Consider the following 18,666-nt stretch of genomic DNA (forward strand, 5'->3'; position numbering starts at 1 on the left):
CTGTAACATATTTATAACTTCTGAGATGATACTAGACAAATCCAGAAAACATCACTATATTCAACTTAAGTCAAATATTATTTATAAAGAAAACATAGCTAATGGATGGTTGGTTGTGTTTTCCTTTATAAAATATACATCGAGCATCATTACCTCTTCTGAAAAACATCTGAGTTATTCACACCGTCTACAGAATAAAATTTGTACAATTCCTAGGACATTTAGACAACCTTCAACTATCATCTACATTGTCAGCTTCACTGCCTATTGTATCACTCATATACTTTTATTTAGTAAACTTTTATGGAGTGGCTAACCATCTATTGATTCAGGGAACAAGATTTTTTTTGTATACTTTTTAAAAAAATCTAATTTGTATTATATGAAAGCAGAATGCAATTCAATTCATATTACACATACAGAGCACAATTTTTCATGTCTCTGGTTGTACACAAAGTAGAGTCACACCATTTGTGTCTTCATACATGTATTTGGGGTAATGATGTCCATCTCATTCCACCATCTTTCCTAACCCCATGGCCCCTCCCTTATACTCCCTCCCCTTCTCCCTATCTAAAGTTTGTCTATTCCTCCCATGCTCCCCACTGCCATCCCTATTATAAATCAGCATCCTTATATCACAGAAAACATTTGGCATTTGGTTTTTGAGGATTGACTTACTTCACTTAGCATAATATTCTCCAACTCCATCCATTTAACTGCAAATGCCATGATTTTATTCTCTTTTAATGCTGAGCAATATTCCATTGTGTATATATACCCCATTTTTTTATCCATTCATCTACTGAAAGACATCTAGATTGGTTCCACAATTTAGCTATTGTGAATTGTGCTGCTATAAACATTGATGTGGCTGTGTCCCTGTAGTATGCTGTTTTTAAGTTCTTTAGGTATAAACCAAGGAGCAGAATAGCTGGGTCAAATGGTGGTTCCATTCCCAGTTTAGGGAACAAGATTTTTAAGAGAGAAAAAAAGTCCCAGCCCTCTGGAAGAGATAGAGGAGAAACTAAATTCAATTCAGTGGGCTGGTGCTACATTCAAACTTATACACCTGCAGCAATCTAGACTGATAGGTTCACAGGATGGTTTCTTGGAGGAAATGACAGTTGAGATTGGAAAGATGAGTACAGACTATACTAAGAAACAAAGAACAGCATGAGAAAGGGCACAGAGGAATTAAACACTTAAATATTCTGAACTGTAATGAAGAGATTGTCAAAAGCAGTGGTGGCAGCAGCTGCCATAGTATAGGACTCAAGCAAGGAATATGAGAAATTGTTTTGCTTAGGCATGGAGAGTCATGGTATTGGCAAGAAACTAGAAGCCTGGAGTGTGTGTGTGTGTGTGTGTGTGTGTGTGTGTGTGGTTTTGTTTTTTGTTTTTCCACTTTTGATGCTACGGATTGAACCCAGAAATGCTTTGCTACTGAGGTACATCCCTAGTGCTTTTTAACTTTTTATTTTGAGACAGGTCTCACTAAGTTGCTGAGGCTGGCCTTGAACTTGCGATTCTCCTGCCTCGGCCTCCAGAGTGCCACTGTGCCCCACTGCCCTGGAAGCTTTTGAGGAAATTGATATGATCAAAGCTCCAAAATATTAAAATAGAAGACAGATGAAATCAGGAAAACCAAATTCAAAGTGCCTCTTTACAAAATTACAATAACCCAGCAATGACAACTGTCAATACCCAATAGTCAAAGATCACCAGGGATTTCTCACCTGAAGTTTATTGCTCCTTGCAATAAACACCAAGAGCTCCACAGGGAGACTGCATTCCATGTGAAATCTTGGGGAGAAAGAGGGACTGGGGATTTAGCTCAGGGGTAGTGCAAGGCCCTGGAAATATCTCACAAACACCACAGACAAATGCCTAAGAAAAAGTTTGGGCTTAGTGTTTGGTGAATTGGGGGAAAGTTCAAAGAAGCACAGGTTTGCTGTAGAGAGAGTGCTGTCAGGAAGGAGGGTCAATCCTATGACCAAGTGTCTTAGTAAACCTGTTTACTAGGTGGGACATACTACCTCAGTCACATAGCATTTTTACCTGATGCCAACATTCTGTGGAATTGTTTATGTGCAATGGGAGAACACCAATACCAACCCAGGAGTGTCAGGCCAACTCCCAGATGCCAGGGGCTGCTTTTCTCTTATGCTCTTTCCATTCCATTTTATTGGGTTTACTTAGAGGTCAAAGGTGATATTCACGCCAAAATTTCTGATCCCCTCATTTTGTGGGTTTGCTGTTGCTTCTGGGGGCTACGCGCAAGTCAATGGATTCCATCTTTCTCCATTCTTCCTTGAGCTTCCATTTGTGAACCAAAGAGACAACAGTTTCATTTGCCAGTTATGTGCCTTGCTGGGAAATGGTAAAATCTGAAGAACATTTCATACTCTTCAGAAGTGCCACATAAATACACAGTATTGATTTCCATACACACTCAGTGCTGGTGCCAGCAAGTGTAGTAGGAGAAGCAGTTTCTGGGAAGCCTCACAAGGCAGCTCCCCATATGCTGTAACTCATTTAGGAAGCAACTTTGCTTGCTAACACAGCCTCCAACTTTGTATTTCTAAGATGGATATGTCAATTAGTATGACATAATTACTCACTCTACATGCATATCAAATATTGTACATCTTAAATATTTTATTTAAAACTTAAAACAAGATATGAATGTCCTCATACCCCTCCCCAACAAGTCTCTTTCCCCTCTACAATATAAAAAAGTTAATATCTACATAAGATGTCAGTGTTACAATCAATAGTAAATCTTTATGTTAAAGATGCAGAATTTAAGTACAGAATTTGTGAGGATTCTTTTATTCAACAATTATTTTTTGAGCTCCAAGGATGTTCCAGGTATAGTTCTAGGCCCTTGGGGCTATATCAGTAAACACAAAAGACAAAACTTACTGCCTTTATGGTGCTTATATTCTAGTGGGGGTAAGGGGACAAACAAACAAAGTAAATAATAAAAGTAATAAACAAAGTAAGTGATAGAGAAAAATTAAGTGGAGATACTTCATAGAGAAGAATTAAGTGGAGAAGGGAATGGGGTTGCTATTCATCTAGATTGGAAGATTAATGTCAGCCTTGCCAACATGACACTATGCAGATTTTAAAAAGAGCATTCTGTAGGAAGAGGTTCTGGCAGAGACAAGAGCCAATACAAAAACCCTCAGGCTCCAGTGTTCAAGGACTAGCCTGGTAGCCAGACTGGTTAGAGCATCCTGCCAGCATTGGAACAATGATGGCAGAGTGGTAATAACAGGGCCTAGAGCCCATCACAGAATTTTTGTTCAAAGTGAGATGGAAATCCATGGAGGATTTGATCAAAGAGTGAGATACAAAACACATTTCATTGGAAATAGCAGCTTTGGAAGAGTTTTGCTATTAAGGAGAAATGGGGTGGGGAGGATGGGAACCAGTATCAAGGGAAGGTTGATTGGGTTAAGAGAAATAAGAACATGTTTGCACACACAAAATTTAAAATTTTAAAACCACAGCTCTTGCCAGGTGTGGTGGCATATCTATGTAATCTGAGCTGAAGCAGGATGATTACTTGAGCATAGGAATTCAAGGCCAGATTGGGCAATACAGTGAAATCCTTAACAACAACAACAACAACAAATCGCATCTCTTGTCTTCTCTACCTCCCAACTATGCTGTTCTATTTCTCTACCTTACATGTCAAGAGAATGAATCACTGAATGATTCATTTATTCATTCAATGAACTGTTTGGTGTCTAATATATACAAACTCATATTGGTTGAGCTTTCCTAATCTTAAATTTGAAGTACTCCAAAATCTATAACTTTTTGAGTTATGACACAATGCCAGAAGTGGAAAATTCATCACTGACTTTATATGATGGGTCACAGTCAATATATAGGTTAAAAACATTGTATAATAGGAGGCTGGGGTTGTAGCTCAGTGGTAGAGTGCTTGCCTCGCATATGTGAGACACTGGAATCGATCCTCAGCACTACATAAAAATAAATAAATAAATAAAGATATTGTGTCCATCTACAACTAAAAAAAAATTTTTTTAAAATATTGTATAATAGTACCTTCAGGCTATGTGTATAAGATATATAGAAAACATAAATGAATTTCATACTTACACTTGAGTCCCATCCCTAAGACATTTCATTATGTATATGGTAATATTCCAAAATTTAAAAATATCTGAAATCCAAAACATTTCTGTCTCAAGCATTTCAGATAAGTGATACTCAACATGTTATAACCAAGTCAAAAGGAAATAATATCTGAATTCTATAAAGAAACTGAGTCTGGGTTTTTAGTTATTGGACATGTCAAGCTTCTAACTACAAAACTGATTTATTGCTTTAAAAGCTTTTCAACTCATTATCTTTTCCTACAATCTTGCCTCAAAATAAAAATTTAAGTGAAGAAAACATGTCATGGCACAAACTACTTGCCAAATAATTACAGTAGTCAAATATTCAAAACGCCTCTTCAACCAAATTTATGACTATGCTTAAGAGCTATAGTCATAAATAATGACTCAACTCTTTTATGTAACCTGAATATTTTTAAAGATGGTATTAAACTTTCTGAAAAATTGCTCCTGCATTTATGTTATAACTATTTTTTAGCTAAGATTAATTTACTTTCTCTTTTTTCTCTTTTTACTGAATTGCTCATTTAGTTGTTTTAGAAAAAAGACATCAGATATATGGGATTTCTGCATAATTGACCATCTGTTTCAATGTAATGATCACAATAGACTGCAACCTGCCAGCGTTAGTAACAAATCTTAAGAGATTCACAGGCTTCATTAGCTTCTCCCTTCAGGGACCATGAAACAGTCGAAATCCACAACTGTCAATTTCACAGAAGCATCATTTTGAGTTGAAAAACTATTTGTCTAAAAAGAAGGTTTTCCCAGGTTTGTATTTGGAATTTGAAAGCAGTTACTCAGAATTTTCCAGCTGGTTCCTTGAAACCAGGAAACCCAAATTCAAATTCCAGCTCTACCATGATCTGAGTGATTCTGGGCTAGCTCACCAACTCATTTGGCACAACTATAAAATGAGAAGAACTCTCATGAGGGTAAAAAGTGACCAAACTGCTGACTACAAACCTAGAACAGGTATGGGCACATTATGGGCCCCAGAAATTTATCTGAATGTGCCCCATCTGACATCTAATCCTGTTCTTTTCCCTCAGTAAAGAGTATACAGCTTCTATCTGGGTGAGTTGGCCCACACCTGTAACCCCAGAGGATTGGGAGGCTGAGACAAGAGGATCACAAATTCAAAGCCAGTCTCAGCAACTTCACAAAGCCTTAAGCAACTTAGCAAAACCCTGTCTCAAATAAAAAATAATAAGGGCTGGGGTTGTAGCTCAGTGGTTAAGCACCCCTGTGTTCAATCCCTGGTACTCCATCCCCCCCCCCCAAAAAAAGTATATTTCTCTCTATAAAGTTCCATTTATATCCTTACAGCCACGTCCCTTGAGAAAAGGCCGGCCTTCCAAGTTAACTATCTATTCAGTCCTTTTAAGAGGGAAATATTCTGTTTCATATGCACTGATACCTCAAAAACTATTTGCATCACTATTCCTCTTGCTAGGAGAATGGGAAAATGAATGGAATCTCTCTGGTGTGAATTTGATTTTAATAATTAACTTTTGTTTCAAAGTTAACTACTGAGATACTTAAGGCATACTATACAATGATGGCCAAAGGTTTATCCTGCACATATTTTTTAAAGGTCTTAATTGGTTTATTTATTTTTTTAATTGAAGAGCCAGGCAACACTTTGTCCCACAAAATAGTGCTCCAATTAGTCTAACATGCTGGAACTGGAATTCTCTTACAGATCATGTATATATTTTGTTAGATTAAACCTAGATTTTTTTTTCTATGCTGGGAATAAAACCCAAGGCCTTGGGCATACTAGACAACAGCTCTACCACCAAGTTACAGTCCCACATTTGTTTTTTGGGCTCTTGTAAATGATATTCATTTTCAATTTTCCTTTTGTAGTTATTCACTGCTAGTATATAAAAAAATTTTATTTTTTTACTTTGAGGTCATATGCTATAACTTGCTAGCTTTACTTATTTTCTGGAATTTGTGCAAATTCACTGCAATGTTTTCTAGAACTACAACATCTGTGAATGGGACAATTTTCAGTATGTATGACTTGTAATTCTTTGCTTGCCTCATTTCAGATTGAACCCAGGGCCTCAAGCATGCTGAGCAAGTATCCTGCACATATTTATTAACTATTTTTTAAAAATTTTTTTTAGTTGCCAACAAAACTTTTATTTATATGTGGTGTTGAGAATTGAATCCAGGGCCTCACATATGCTAGTCAAGTACTTTACTGAGTCACATACCCCAGCCATAACTATTTTTAATCATTAATGTTGGTTATGCACATAACCATGCTAATATACATATATTAGGGCAATAAAATATACTTATGGGGCTGGGGTTGTGACTCAGTGGTAGAGCACTTGCCTTGCACATGTGAAGTACTCAGTTCAATCCTCAGCACTACATAAAAATAAATAAATAAAGATATGTGTCCATTTACAACTAAAAAAAAAATTAAACATATACAAACACATACACACACATACACATGTTTATGAACTTTGATACAACACATCAAAACACCTTATGTTCATTAGTTTGGAATTTTATCGTGCTAATCAGTGCACTGGAAACTGAAAATATTGAACATGGCTGCTAAAATAGGAGACACTGGAAAAATTGGGAAACAATAAAACTTCATGGAATTTGGAGTCAGAAGAAAAAAATTGGACTTCAGGCTTGACCATTTACTATGTGCAATTCTAAAAAAGTTCTGAATTCGAAAGCTTTCATTTCCTCTCTATGAAGCAGATATTAATAATAATACTTCCACCTTAGGGATTAAGTGGATTGAAAAAAATCATGCATCTTGAGCTCAGAATAATGTCATAGGACAATGAAAACTGTTAATGTAAAGAAACCAGAATGGTGTTCTTGATCACAGGAGAGACATTTAAAGCTGTCAGTTAAGTATTTTTAACAATCTTACCACTATTGAAATAAATCCAAGAATAAATAACAGCTCTGCTTGTTGTTTTCTTTTCTTTTTTCTTTCTTTTTTTTTTTTTTTTTTTTTTGGTAAGCTACATGACCTTACCCAAGGCCCAGTCTCTTTATACCTCAGTTTATCATTTAACTGTTAAGCATTAATAATATTTATTACAATTCATTGAGCACTGATCATATGCCATGCCATCTGATAGGTTTATATACAAAGTCCAGTCTTCACAATATCCTTCAAGGTAGATAACCTTATCTGTACTTTATAGTTAACTGAAAATGAGAGAAGTTAAACTTGTTCAAGGCCACACACTAGCATATAGTAGAGCCAAGCTCCACATTCAAGTTTATCTCATTAACTTGCCACCTACCTCACCTACAGAAGATCAAAGGGAATTGTTCCTTCAAATGCACTTTTGTTTTCCCAAAAAAATGAATACTCTTGTTTATTATATATCAGTATTTCTAATATTGCATAGGACATACTTACATTAAAAAATAATTATTGGTTTATCTATGATTCAATTTTTAAAATTTTTATTGGTGCATAATAATTATACATCACAGTAGAATTCACTGTGACAAATTGGTACAAGCACATGCATAATTTATCAATTTCAGACCCCAGTACCTTCCCTTCCCCTCCAATCCTCTCTCTTCCCGGTCCCCTTCCTCTAACTTTCTAGTCTCCCTTCTATTTTCAAGAGATCCCTTTCAAAAGTGCTTTTTAACATTGGGCATAGGGGCACTTGCTTCTAATCCCAGCTACTTGGGAGGATGAGTCAGGAAGATGGCAAGTTGGAGGCCAACTTCTTGCAACTTAGGGAGACATTGTCTCAAAATTTCAAAAAAGGGAAAGACAGCCAGTGTGGTTGCTCACGCCTGTGATCCCAATAACTCAGGAGGCTTGAGGCAGGAAAATCAAGTTCAAAACCAGCCTCAACTTAGTAAGGCCCTAAGCAACTTAGCAAGACCCTGTCTCAAAATTTAAAAAATTTTTAAAAGGGCTGTGAATGTGGCTCAGTTGTTAAGTTCCCCTGAGTTCAATATCTGGTACAAAAAAATAAAAATAAAAAAGGGGGGGGGAGGGTAGTTCAATGACAGAGTGCTTGCCCAGCAAGAGCAAGGATCTAGGTCCAAATGTCAGTACTACTAAAATAAAAATTTAAAAAGTGATTTTTTTTTTTTTTAGTTGAAAAGTCCCTTGTAAAAGTAGTTTTATTAGTGTCTCATGTAAATATAAATAGTTTACAAAATGGGTTTGTGATTTAGCCCTTAGTACTTGGAAACCGAAAGAACAAAGAGTTACGCTTTATGTTCTCTTTCACATCTTTTTGGAATTTTGCCTTGACCTCAATTTCGCTTAAATAGACTTGACAAACAACTAATTTAAAAAAAAAATCAAACAACAAATTAAAGAAAGGATATCTAGATGTTACCCTATGTCACTCAATGGCAGCTCTTTACACACAGAAGTCCAAGGCAACAAAATCCTGTGCTTTTCCTAGAAATGTACACAAAATATTTTCTCGAGCTAAGTTCTCACAAGTACATTTTACAGTTTGATCTCTTGGATAAGCACAACGTGGTCACATAAAAAAGCCTCATAAACTAGTGCTTTTGCGAGCACTCCAGTTCCAGGCAAGCACACATTGGAATTAAATTTCTCAGGTCCTTTTCAAGTTTAGGATGTAAAAGTTACAGCTCATCTCCCCCATGTAAACTGCGTAAACTAGTCACACATAGTTAAGTATAATTTTTTTTTTAAAAAAAAAACATGCCTCCCTTGAAATAACAGCCCAGCTTTTAAAAACTTCTTAGAAATACCACCGTTTCTGGTGTTGATGTTGGAAGTGACAAATGAGAGGTAACAAGGGCCTTGGTTGGTGATCGCCTGGAAGACACTCCAATCTCCCCCCACCCTCGCGCCCCTATCCCTGACTTTGGGCAGAGGCCCAGCAACACTCTCACACCTACAGAGGAATCTGGAGGGTAAAGTCCCATTGAGATGAAGGGCATTAATTTGCCCAGCCAGATCTTGGACTCTGGGAATCCTGAGCGGCTGAATCTGGGACATCTAAAGCCAACTCATTTACATGAGGAAGAAGAAAAGTCGCCTCGCCCCAGTTTCCCACAGGCCAGATCTCGGAGCGTGGGGAATGTGACTTTCTCCGGTCCTGGGACGTGCCTTTCCCCTTCCCTCTCTCGGTCCCTGAGGCGCTCCCGGCGGACTCCACCCTGCGTGCGTGCGACCGAGGGTTTAGGGAAAGCTGCTCAACCAGTCTGAGCCAATTTAAGCCGACCTGGGCTCGGCCGACCGCCGGAAGGAGAGGCTGAGCATCTGGCCCTTACCTCCGACGGCGAGATCTCAAACACGCCGGCGATCTTCTCGTAGAGCTCACGGATGCTGGAGAAATCCTCCACCCGGCCCGTGGCGCTGCCGTGCGCCAGCTGCGTGTGGAAGACCAGCCTGCGTGCGGGAACCGGGGGATCTGGGAGGCTCCCGACGCCCGCGCCCGCCTGCTCGCCCTCCACCAGCCGAGCGGTCTCCTTGGACTTAGCCTTCTTCTTTCCCCGCAGCCCCAGCGGCATCTTGCCTGGCCGAGGGCGTGGGCGCACCTGCGCTGCCAGTCGCCGGCTCCTTGGCCCAGCGCCGCGGACTTTGCGCTTGGGGCCCCCCGGGGCTCCAGGCAGGTAAAAGCCGCCGCTGGACCAATGGCAACGGCGCTTCCGCCTGGCAGTGCCCGGTGAGGGCCCCCTCCTCCCTGTGGAGGAGCAGGCACCTGGACCGGACCAACCGCCCTCCTTCCTTCCCTCGGTGTGAATCTGGAGAGAAGGAAAGTTGTGCGCAGTCCCTCAGCCTCTCTCCCGGTTTATGCTTCCTCCGGAAAAACTCGATTTCCGTGAGGGCCTCGGATGCTGACGCTTCCCAACAATACGTCTTAGAATATAAACATGCTGGCCTTTCTGTGTGCTTTTCAGAATCTCTAGTGTCTGCTCGACGATTTGGCTGCTCTCCTTTGGGTCCCTAGGCCTAGGCCTTTGGGGATAGGGATTTAAGTGGAACTCAACCTTCATCTGCTTTCTCGGCACTTGTAGAGTACAGTTAGAAGGGAGAAGTTATAGAACCTCGAAATTGGTGACACATTCAGTTCATAATCACACACCTGCAGGCAGGTCTTGGCACCTCTCAGTAGTGCTTTGTACTTTTCCCTGGGCTGGTTTCTCTCCCAAATCATTTGCCCCAACTCTGCCCTTCTCTCTACAGAGGACCTTCCTTATCATTCCCCAGAGAGAATTGAGGCCATTCCTTGTGAGGCATGAGGGACCTCAATTTCCCATCCCTTGTCTGTAACTCCTCCAAGCTAGGAAGAAATCTTTACATTTGACCCTTGATGTGATCTCTCCCCTCTTCAAGGAGCTCTATTTTTAATCTACCTATTGTGCTGCTTCTCACCAGTTGGTGCCACAGATGGTCAAGATTATTATGTTATTTTCAAGTCGACCATCCTTGGGGGAAAGTTCCCTCTGGCTGCGTTTTTCACAGCAAGGCAAAACGGTCTTGAATTATTAGCTGCATTTCTTCATTTCTTTGCTTTTAGACTCACTGTGATCAGACTTTGCCCCTTGGCTCCACTGAAATTGTGCTTACTATGGTCAGTACCTCTTAATCACTAAATACAATGAACTGTTTTCAGTCTTGAACTCTAAATGCATCTTGACATTTTCATTCTTCTTCAATCTTTTTTTACTATATATATTTGAAAACCTGTTTTTTTAAATTTTTTATTGGTGCATTACAGTTGTACATAATGTTGAGATTCCTCATTATGTATTTGAACACACACACAATATAGCAATAGAATTTGATCAATATCATTCCTTAGTCCCCTACCCTTTTTCATAAGATCTCCCCCGCCACGAAAACACACACACCTTTATTTCCCTTCTTCTTCTCTAGCTTTTATATATGAAAGAAAATATATCACCCTTGAGTTTATCAGTTTGGTTTGTTTCACTTGACATAACGGTTTCCACTTCCATCCATTTTCCTTCAAATGGCATAATTTCATTCTTCTTTATGGCTGAAACTCCATTGTGTGTGTGTGTGTGTGTGTGTGTGTGTGTGTGTATATATATATATATATATATATATCACATTTTCTTTATCAATTCATTCATAGACTCCTAGTCTGGTTCCATAGTCTGGCTATTGTGAACTGTGCTTCTATAAACACGGGTATGCATGTATCATTATAATATACTGATTTTAATTCTTGAGGATAAATATAAAGGAGTAATATAACGGGGTCATATGGTGGTTCTAGTCCTAGTCTTTTTTTTATTTGTTTGTTTGTTTGTGTGTTTGGTATCAGGGACTGAGCTCAGGGATAGTCAACCACTGAACCACATCCCCAGCCCTATTTTGTATTTTATTAGAGACAGGGTCTCACTGAGTTGCTTAGTGCCTCGAAGTTGCTGAGGCTGGCTTTGAACTTACAATTCTCCTGTCTCAGTCTCTGAAGCCCCTGGGATGTGGGATTACAGGTGTGCGCCACCGCGCCCAACCTAGTCCTAGTCTTTTGAGGAACTTCCATACTGATTTCCATAGCGTTTGTACTAATTTACAGTTCCACCAACAGTTTTCCTTTTTCTCTACATCCTCTTCGGCATTTATTCCTTTTTGTATTCTTGCTGGTTGCTACCCTAACTGGAGTGTAATTCTTGAATTTTGCTTCTCGAAATTTATGCTTCCCTTCCTTTGTGCTCCCTACCCACAACTTTGCTATCTGCTGCTCTCCAGGAAGTGTGTTCACCAGGTTGTTTTTCCTTGGCCACCTTCCCCTTTTACTCCACGTGTTCTCTCTGAATGACTGTTTCTACTCACTTTGGTTTCATAGTGTAGATTTCCAAACTGATACTTCCAGCTCACTCCAAAAGGAAGGGAATGTTCTACAGGAAACTCAGATTGAGATTGTACAAAACTGACCTCATCCTTTTTTTCCAGAACATATGGTCTTTTTTCCTCTCCTGGCTGAAGTAAACAGAACTTCCATGCACTCAGTGACCCAGGTCAGACATCCCGAGTCCTCATGCCACACTTTGTCCTTTTCCCTAATGTCTCACATCAACTCAGCCCTGAAAATGCATGTTTCTCAAATTAGAATTAACAAATATACTTGGGGAAGAGAGAGGAGTCTATAAATTTTTTAGGATAATTTTTTGTTTTATGTTTTTGTGTCTTAAAATAGTAATGTAAACAGTCAGGTGTGGTGGTACTTGCCTATAATCCCAGTGGCTCAGGGGCTGAGTCAGGAGGATTGCATGTTTGAGATCAGCCTTCAGCAATTTAGCAAGGCCCTAAGAAACTTAGTAAGACACTGTCTCAAAATAAAAACTTAAAAAGGACTGAGGGTATAGCTCTGTGGTAAAGTAACTAGTGTCCCCCTTCCCCCACCAAAAAAAAAAAAAAAAAAAGCAATATAAACATATTCTGGTTCATCCAAATGATTTTGAATCATAACTCATAGGATCTCAAGTCTTGAATTTGCCTTTCAAGCCATGATTGCCATAGCACTAAATAGAATTGCTTAGTCCTGTACTAATGAGAAAAGAGTAAAGAAAACAAAAAGTAAATGATGCATTCCCATCAAAGCCAAACAACTTCACAATGTATTGTATGGGTTAAAAGCTAAGTTTGATTAAAGAAAAGTAGAAGTGAGTCATCATAGAGTACATTATCAACATCTGGGAACATGAGAGAACACAGGAGGTGTTAAATTAAGAAAAACTTCAAAGAGAAGAATGCTTTTGAACTATGTCAAAAAATATTAAAAGAACAACAGTATTGATATAGGGTAGAAAGGTCAGTTTCTATACTCTTTTTCAAATCCCTTTAATTTCTAAATGCTGTTTTTCCTTGCCTAGAAAGTGAAAGTGTTCATCAAGGCCCATATCAAGTCTACTTTTGCTGTATTTTCTCACTTAAGGAACCAACTGTATTGAGCATGATCACAGCAGGAAACAGATGGTAAGGTATTTTGTGATGATTTAATAAAGAGACTAGGCAGGTGGTGGTCAGGATATAGCCAGAACATACAGTATAATACCCCAGGGCTATTTCTATCCCAAAGTTCAAGGAGATAAGGGCTTAGAAAGTTCTGTAGAGAGAATCACCTTAAGAAGTAAAGTGGCATTTGCTCAAGGAAACATCCATCCAGAAATGATCTCCATCTCCAAGGAAAGAACCTGAAGAAAAAAAATAGCTTGATCCAGTGTTATCCATAGCCGCAGGCAAAAGACGTTCCTATTACATATCTATATGTTACTACCTAAAGTAAGTAAATTAAATATAATTAATCAATATTATTGGGTTGGTGGTATACAGCACAGTGTCAGAACACTTGCCTGGAATGTACAAGGCCCTGGGTGTGATTCTCAGGAGAAGTGGAATTGGAAGGGGAAGAGAAAGGGGAAGTAGAATGGGAAGGGGAAGGGGAACTAGGTCTTCACTTTACCTCTAGGCTTAACCTAGATTATCAATATGTAATATTCTATTTTTTAACATTTGGTGTTTCTAACAGCATTAAAGTATCAACTATGAAATCAAACATAAGTAATTTATTTTTGAAATTGTAGAACTAATATAACCTTGCATGTCTGCCAAAGACAAAACATGTAGCCATCAAATGAATCATAAGATAAATTTACTAACTTGATTTTCCCAGCAAATATAGCCTCTAATTACAATCTGAAACATTAGGAATTCTGGAACAATACCGCATTGATCACCCTCCTTCAGTCTCCCCTCAACCCTGTTATGTATGTATCCAGTAGGCAAATATTTCAGGGAAAATAAACACAGGATTTGTTAAACCATATGCTGTTTTCCTTAGGACTAAAGATAGCATGTTTTAGAGTTCCATGGCAACAATGAGAAACTGACAATGGCAAATGGGGGAAGAAATAACTTTTACCTGAAATTCAGATAAAAAATTTGATAGGAATAACTGGGAATAGAAAACTGGGAAAAGGAAAAGGAAATGATACCAGGTGAAGAATAAAGTTAATAATAAATAGGTAATTATTGAGCTCATTGAGAACCTACTATGTGTCTGGCCCAGTGCTCAGTATTATCTCCATTATCTCATTTATGTACACCTGGAAGAAACATTCTGGCATAGTCCGTGTCACTTTGCATCTCCAAGGTTGTGGCCCAATAAATGTGAACAGTAAGCTAATTTAATATAAGTTCTTACCATGACATAAATATGGAAAACTGCATGAGGTTTAGAGAGTAGCTACAATCAAAAAATCACATGATTTTAATCATTCAAGATCCATATACAAAACTAAAATAATAACTGGCTCACATGTAAGCCATAGAGGATTCTTTCAGAGTTGGGCAAATGATTTTCTTTATACAAGCCCAAAATAGTTGTTAAAACAAGTGTGTGTGTGTGTGTGTGTGTGTGTGTGTGTGTGTGTATGTGTAGTACTGGAGATTAACCCAGGGATTCTCTACTACCAAGCTACATCCCAGCCCTTTTTATTTTACTCTGAGACAGGATCTCACTAGAGTGCCAAGGCTAGCCTTGAATTTAGGATCCTCTTGATTCAACCTCCCAAGTTGCTGGGATTACAAGCAGGCACCACCACACCTGACCAAAATAAATATTTCAATAAAAATAATAACCTAAAGCTTCTGAAAGTAATCATTTTTAAAATCAAAACATAGCAATGACAAAAAAGAAATGAAATTTCTTAAGAAAATTTCCCCTTAAGAAAAAAATAAACATCTCATAATAGATGTTTTTAATACTTCTATTACAGATCAAAAATATCATGTTAGTCAGCTTTTTGTTGTTGTGACCAAAATATATGACATGCACAACTTAAACAAGGAAAGGTTTATTTTGGCTAATGGTTACAGAGGTTTCTATGAATGGTGGGCTGGCTATATTGTTCTGGGCCTAGAGGAGGCCGAGAAAAGCTGCTGTCTCATGGCAGCCAGAAAGTAGAGACAAGAGAGGGAAAGAGAAAGTGTCCAGGGAGAAGATAAACTTTTCCAGAGAATACCCATGGTAATGTACTTCCTCCAGCTAGGTCCTACTCCCAGTAGTCCATTCAACAATGGTCTGATGAGGTCAGAGCCCTCATGGTTCAGGCATTTCTAGAAACCCACCCCCCAACCTTGCTGAATTGGAGACCATGATTTCAACAGGAGACTTCCAGAACATTTAAAATCCAAACCACAATAATATGAAATTTGGGGTCAATCTGCTTTCCATTTATTGGGGAAAAGGTAGAAGATTGTCAATAATTTGGAATCATTAGCTGGTGATGATTGCTTTCCCAGCCGTTCCATTGTAAACTTGAAATAAATGCAAATGATAGGTTTTTAAACATAGTCAAATACCTTTCACTTTGTTCCACCATTTTGTTGCAGAAATTATACTAGTAAATGTATCCAAAATAGTTTTTTTCTTTTCTTTTTTTATTAATTTATTTTATAGTAAAATTCATTTTGACTATTATACACAAATGGAGCACAACTTCTCATTCCTCTGGCTGTACGTGGTGCATAGTCATTCCTGTAGTGTAATCATCCATGTGTATAGGGTAATAATTAAAGTCTGTCTCATTATACTGTCCTTCCCATCCCCACAGCCGCACCACTCCCCCATTTACCTCTATACAAACCAAAGTTCTTTCATTCTTGCCTCTTCCCTGCCCCACTATGGATCAGTATCCACTTATCAGAGAAAACATTTAGCTTTTGGTTTTGGGGGATTGGTTTATTTCACTTAGCATGATATTCTCTTGTTCCATCCATTTGCCACATTTGGTAATTTTAAAACAATGAACTTACCCAGTAAGATTTTTAAATTAGAATTTGATCTGAAAATTAATCCTTCTAATATAACCTCAGTTACTCAAAATAACATAAGTTTTGCTGTAATTTTAGCAAAAGCAGAACTAAATTTATATCTATGAAGCAAAAGAAGCAAAATGAAGACAATGATTATTTACATGGGACAAAGATAACCTGAAAATCTAAACAGAATTTTTGAGTGGGCATCCTGCTTTCTACTTTCTTTTGTTCAAAAGTTAAATAAACAAATTGAAATGGTGAGTTTGAGTTTTTGTAGTACTGGGAATTTAACCCAGGACCTCATACACATTAGTCAAGTAATGCTACCTCTGAACTACACGCCCCCTTTTTGTTTTCCTTGAGACAAGATCTAAGTTACCATGGATGGCCTCAAACTTGTGATTCTTCTGCCTCAGTCTCTCAAGAAGCTGGGATTTCAGATGTGTACCACCACTCTGAGTTTATGTATTTAAAAACAAAAAAGGGAGAAGCCGGGCATGATGGCACACTACTATAATCCCAGCAGTTTGAGAGGCTGAGGCAGGTAGATCTCAAGATCAAGGCCAGTCTCAGCAATTTAGTGAGGCCCTAAGCAATTTATCAAGACTCTGTCTCAAAATAAAAAATAAAAGGGCTTGGGGATGTGGCTCAGTGGTTAAGTATCCCTGATTTCAATTCCTGGTTGCTTCCCCGCCAACAGAGAATAATAGTTATAAGGGAATAAGATCAGGGCAGAGATGTATCACTTCCTATATTTTTCACAACTATTATAAATAAGGGACACTGTACAGAATACTAATAAAGAACATGAGTTTTACGAAAAAAGAACCTTATACAGTATTGGTAGGAATGAAAATTAGTACAGTCAATATGGAAATCAGTATGGAGTCACCTCAGAAAATCAGTATGGAGGCACCTCAGTAATCTCACTCCCATGGGATTACTGAAGGAATTAAAGTAGGCATACTATAGAGATACTTGCATACCCATGTTAATCATGGAATAATTCACAATAGACAAGTTACAGAATCAGACTTGGTGCCCATCGATGGATGAAAGGATAAAGAAGATGTGGTATATATACCTAGGCACAAAGAATGAAATCATGCCATGATTTCATGGATGAAACTGGAGACTGTATTAAGCAGTATAAGCTAGACTTGGAAAGACAAATATCTCATGTTTTCCCTTACATGTTCCCCCTTGGGGACAACGGGGAGATGACAGGAAAAAAGCAGAGGAACTATTAGAGAAGAAGAGAAACTATTAGAGTATTAGCAGAGAAACTATTAGCAGAGAAACTTATTAGAGTATTCAGGGGGATAGGAAGTAAAGGGGGGTATTAGGGGTAGATATGATCAAAGTATGTTATTTGCATATATGAATATGCCATAATGAATTCATTATTCTGTATAATTAAAATGCACTAAAAAAGAACTTTTGAATTTTAGATTAAGAGATTTGGTTCAAATCATCATGGTGTGACATAGTAGTTGACTACGATTTGGGGCAATTCTTTCAATCTTTCTTGGCTAATACTTTAAACTTAAAGATATTTACTTCATAGGGATAATATTAAGATTTATAGATCAGGTGGTATAGTATCTGGCACATAGTAGATGATTAAGAAATAATCATCTATAATAGATATTCATAATTAAAATTAAATGACATGCTCTAAGATCCTGTAGTATATTCTGAATAAAATACATGTTCTGTAGTTGATGATAGCTTTTTCATTTTGTTTGTTTTGTGGTACTGGGGATTAAATACTGGGGCACTCTAACACTGAGCTACATGCCCAGCCCTTTTTAATTTAATTTTGAGACATCTTTAAGATGTTCTTTATCTCTTTTTCTTTTTCTTTTTTCTGGTTGATCCTCCTCCTCCTTCTTTTTTGGAACTCAGGATTGAACTCAGTAATGTTCTTCTGAACTATATCACAAGTCCTTTTTATTTTGAGAGAGGGCCTTGCTAAATTGTTCAGGATGGCCTTGAATTTGGGATCCTCCTGCCTCCACTTCCCTAGTAGCTGGAACCACAGGCATGCACCACTGCACCTGGCTTGATAATAGTTTTCATAGGGCATATTTCATCAAACTCTTAAAACTTTGAAAACAGGCTGTCTGAATATATGCATTTAAGTTATTCAAAATAATTAATCAAAACATTCTGTTCTAATCATTTTATTTATTTATTTATTTTGAGAGAGAGAGAGAAAGAGAGGGTGTTTTTTTTAATATTTATTTTTCAGTATTCGGCAGACACAACATCTTTGTTTGTATGTGGTGCTGAGGATCGACCCGGGCCGCACGCATGCCAGGCGAGCACGCTACCGCTTGAGCCACATCCCCAGCCCTCTAATCATTTTAGATTATGAAAAAAATAGTTTAAAAGTACACACCCCGATAATAATAATAATTCCAGATACCCAGGAAGTTGGTGCAGAAGGATCCCAAGTTTGAGACCAGCCTAGACAATTTAATGAGACCTGTTTTGAAATTTAAAAAACAACAACAACAACAAAAACAAGTAAATGGGCTGGGGATATAGCTCAGTGGTAAAGTGCTTAGCGAGCACAAGGCCCTGGTTTCAATCTCTAGCACCATATACAGAAAGGAAGGAAGGAAAAAAGGAAAGAAAGAAGGAAGGAGAAAAAAGTCAGTTTTCCAGAATGCACAATCCAGTGAGGAAGATTAACAT

At 38.2% G+C, this 18,666-nt stretch overlaps 1 protein-coding gene across 1 annotated transcript in view; it reads right to left on the bottom strand.

Moving 5' to 3' along the window:
- The window catches only part of Gipc2 (GIPC PDZ domain containing family member 2), an 84,228-nt gene extending 74,327 nt beyond the window's left edge, over nt 1-9,901 (bottom strand). The window contains exon 1 of the mRNA XM_076862259.1: nt 9,441-9,901. Within this exon, the coding sequence (XP_076718374.1) occupies nt 9,441-9,680 (240 nt within the window). The 5' untranslated portion in view covers nt 9,681-9,901. The remainder of the gene's footprint in view (nt 1-9,440) is intronic.
- Nucleotides 9,902-18,666: the final 8,765 nt, after the last annotated feature.

The sequence above is a fragment of the Callospermophilus lateralis genome, chromosome 7 (genome assembly GCF_048772815.1).
Source record: "Callospermophilus lateralis isolate mCalLat2 chromosome 7, mCalLat2.hap1, whole genome shotgun sequence".
Taxonomy (NCBI): domain Eukaryota; kingdom Metazoa; phylum Chordata; class Mammalia; order Rodentia; family Sciuridae; genus Callospermophilus; species Callospermophilus lateralis.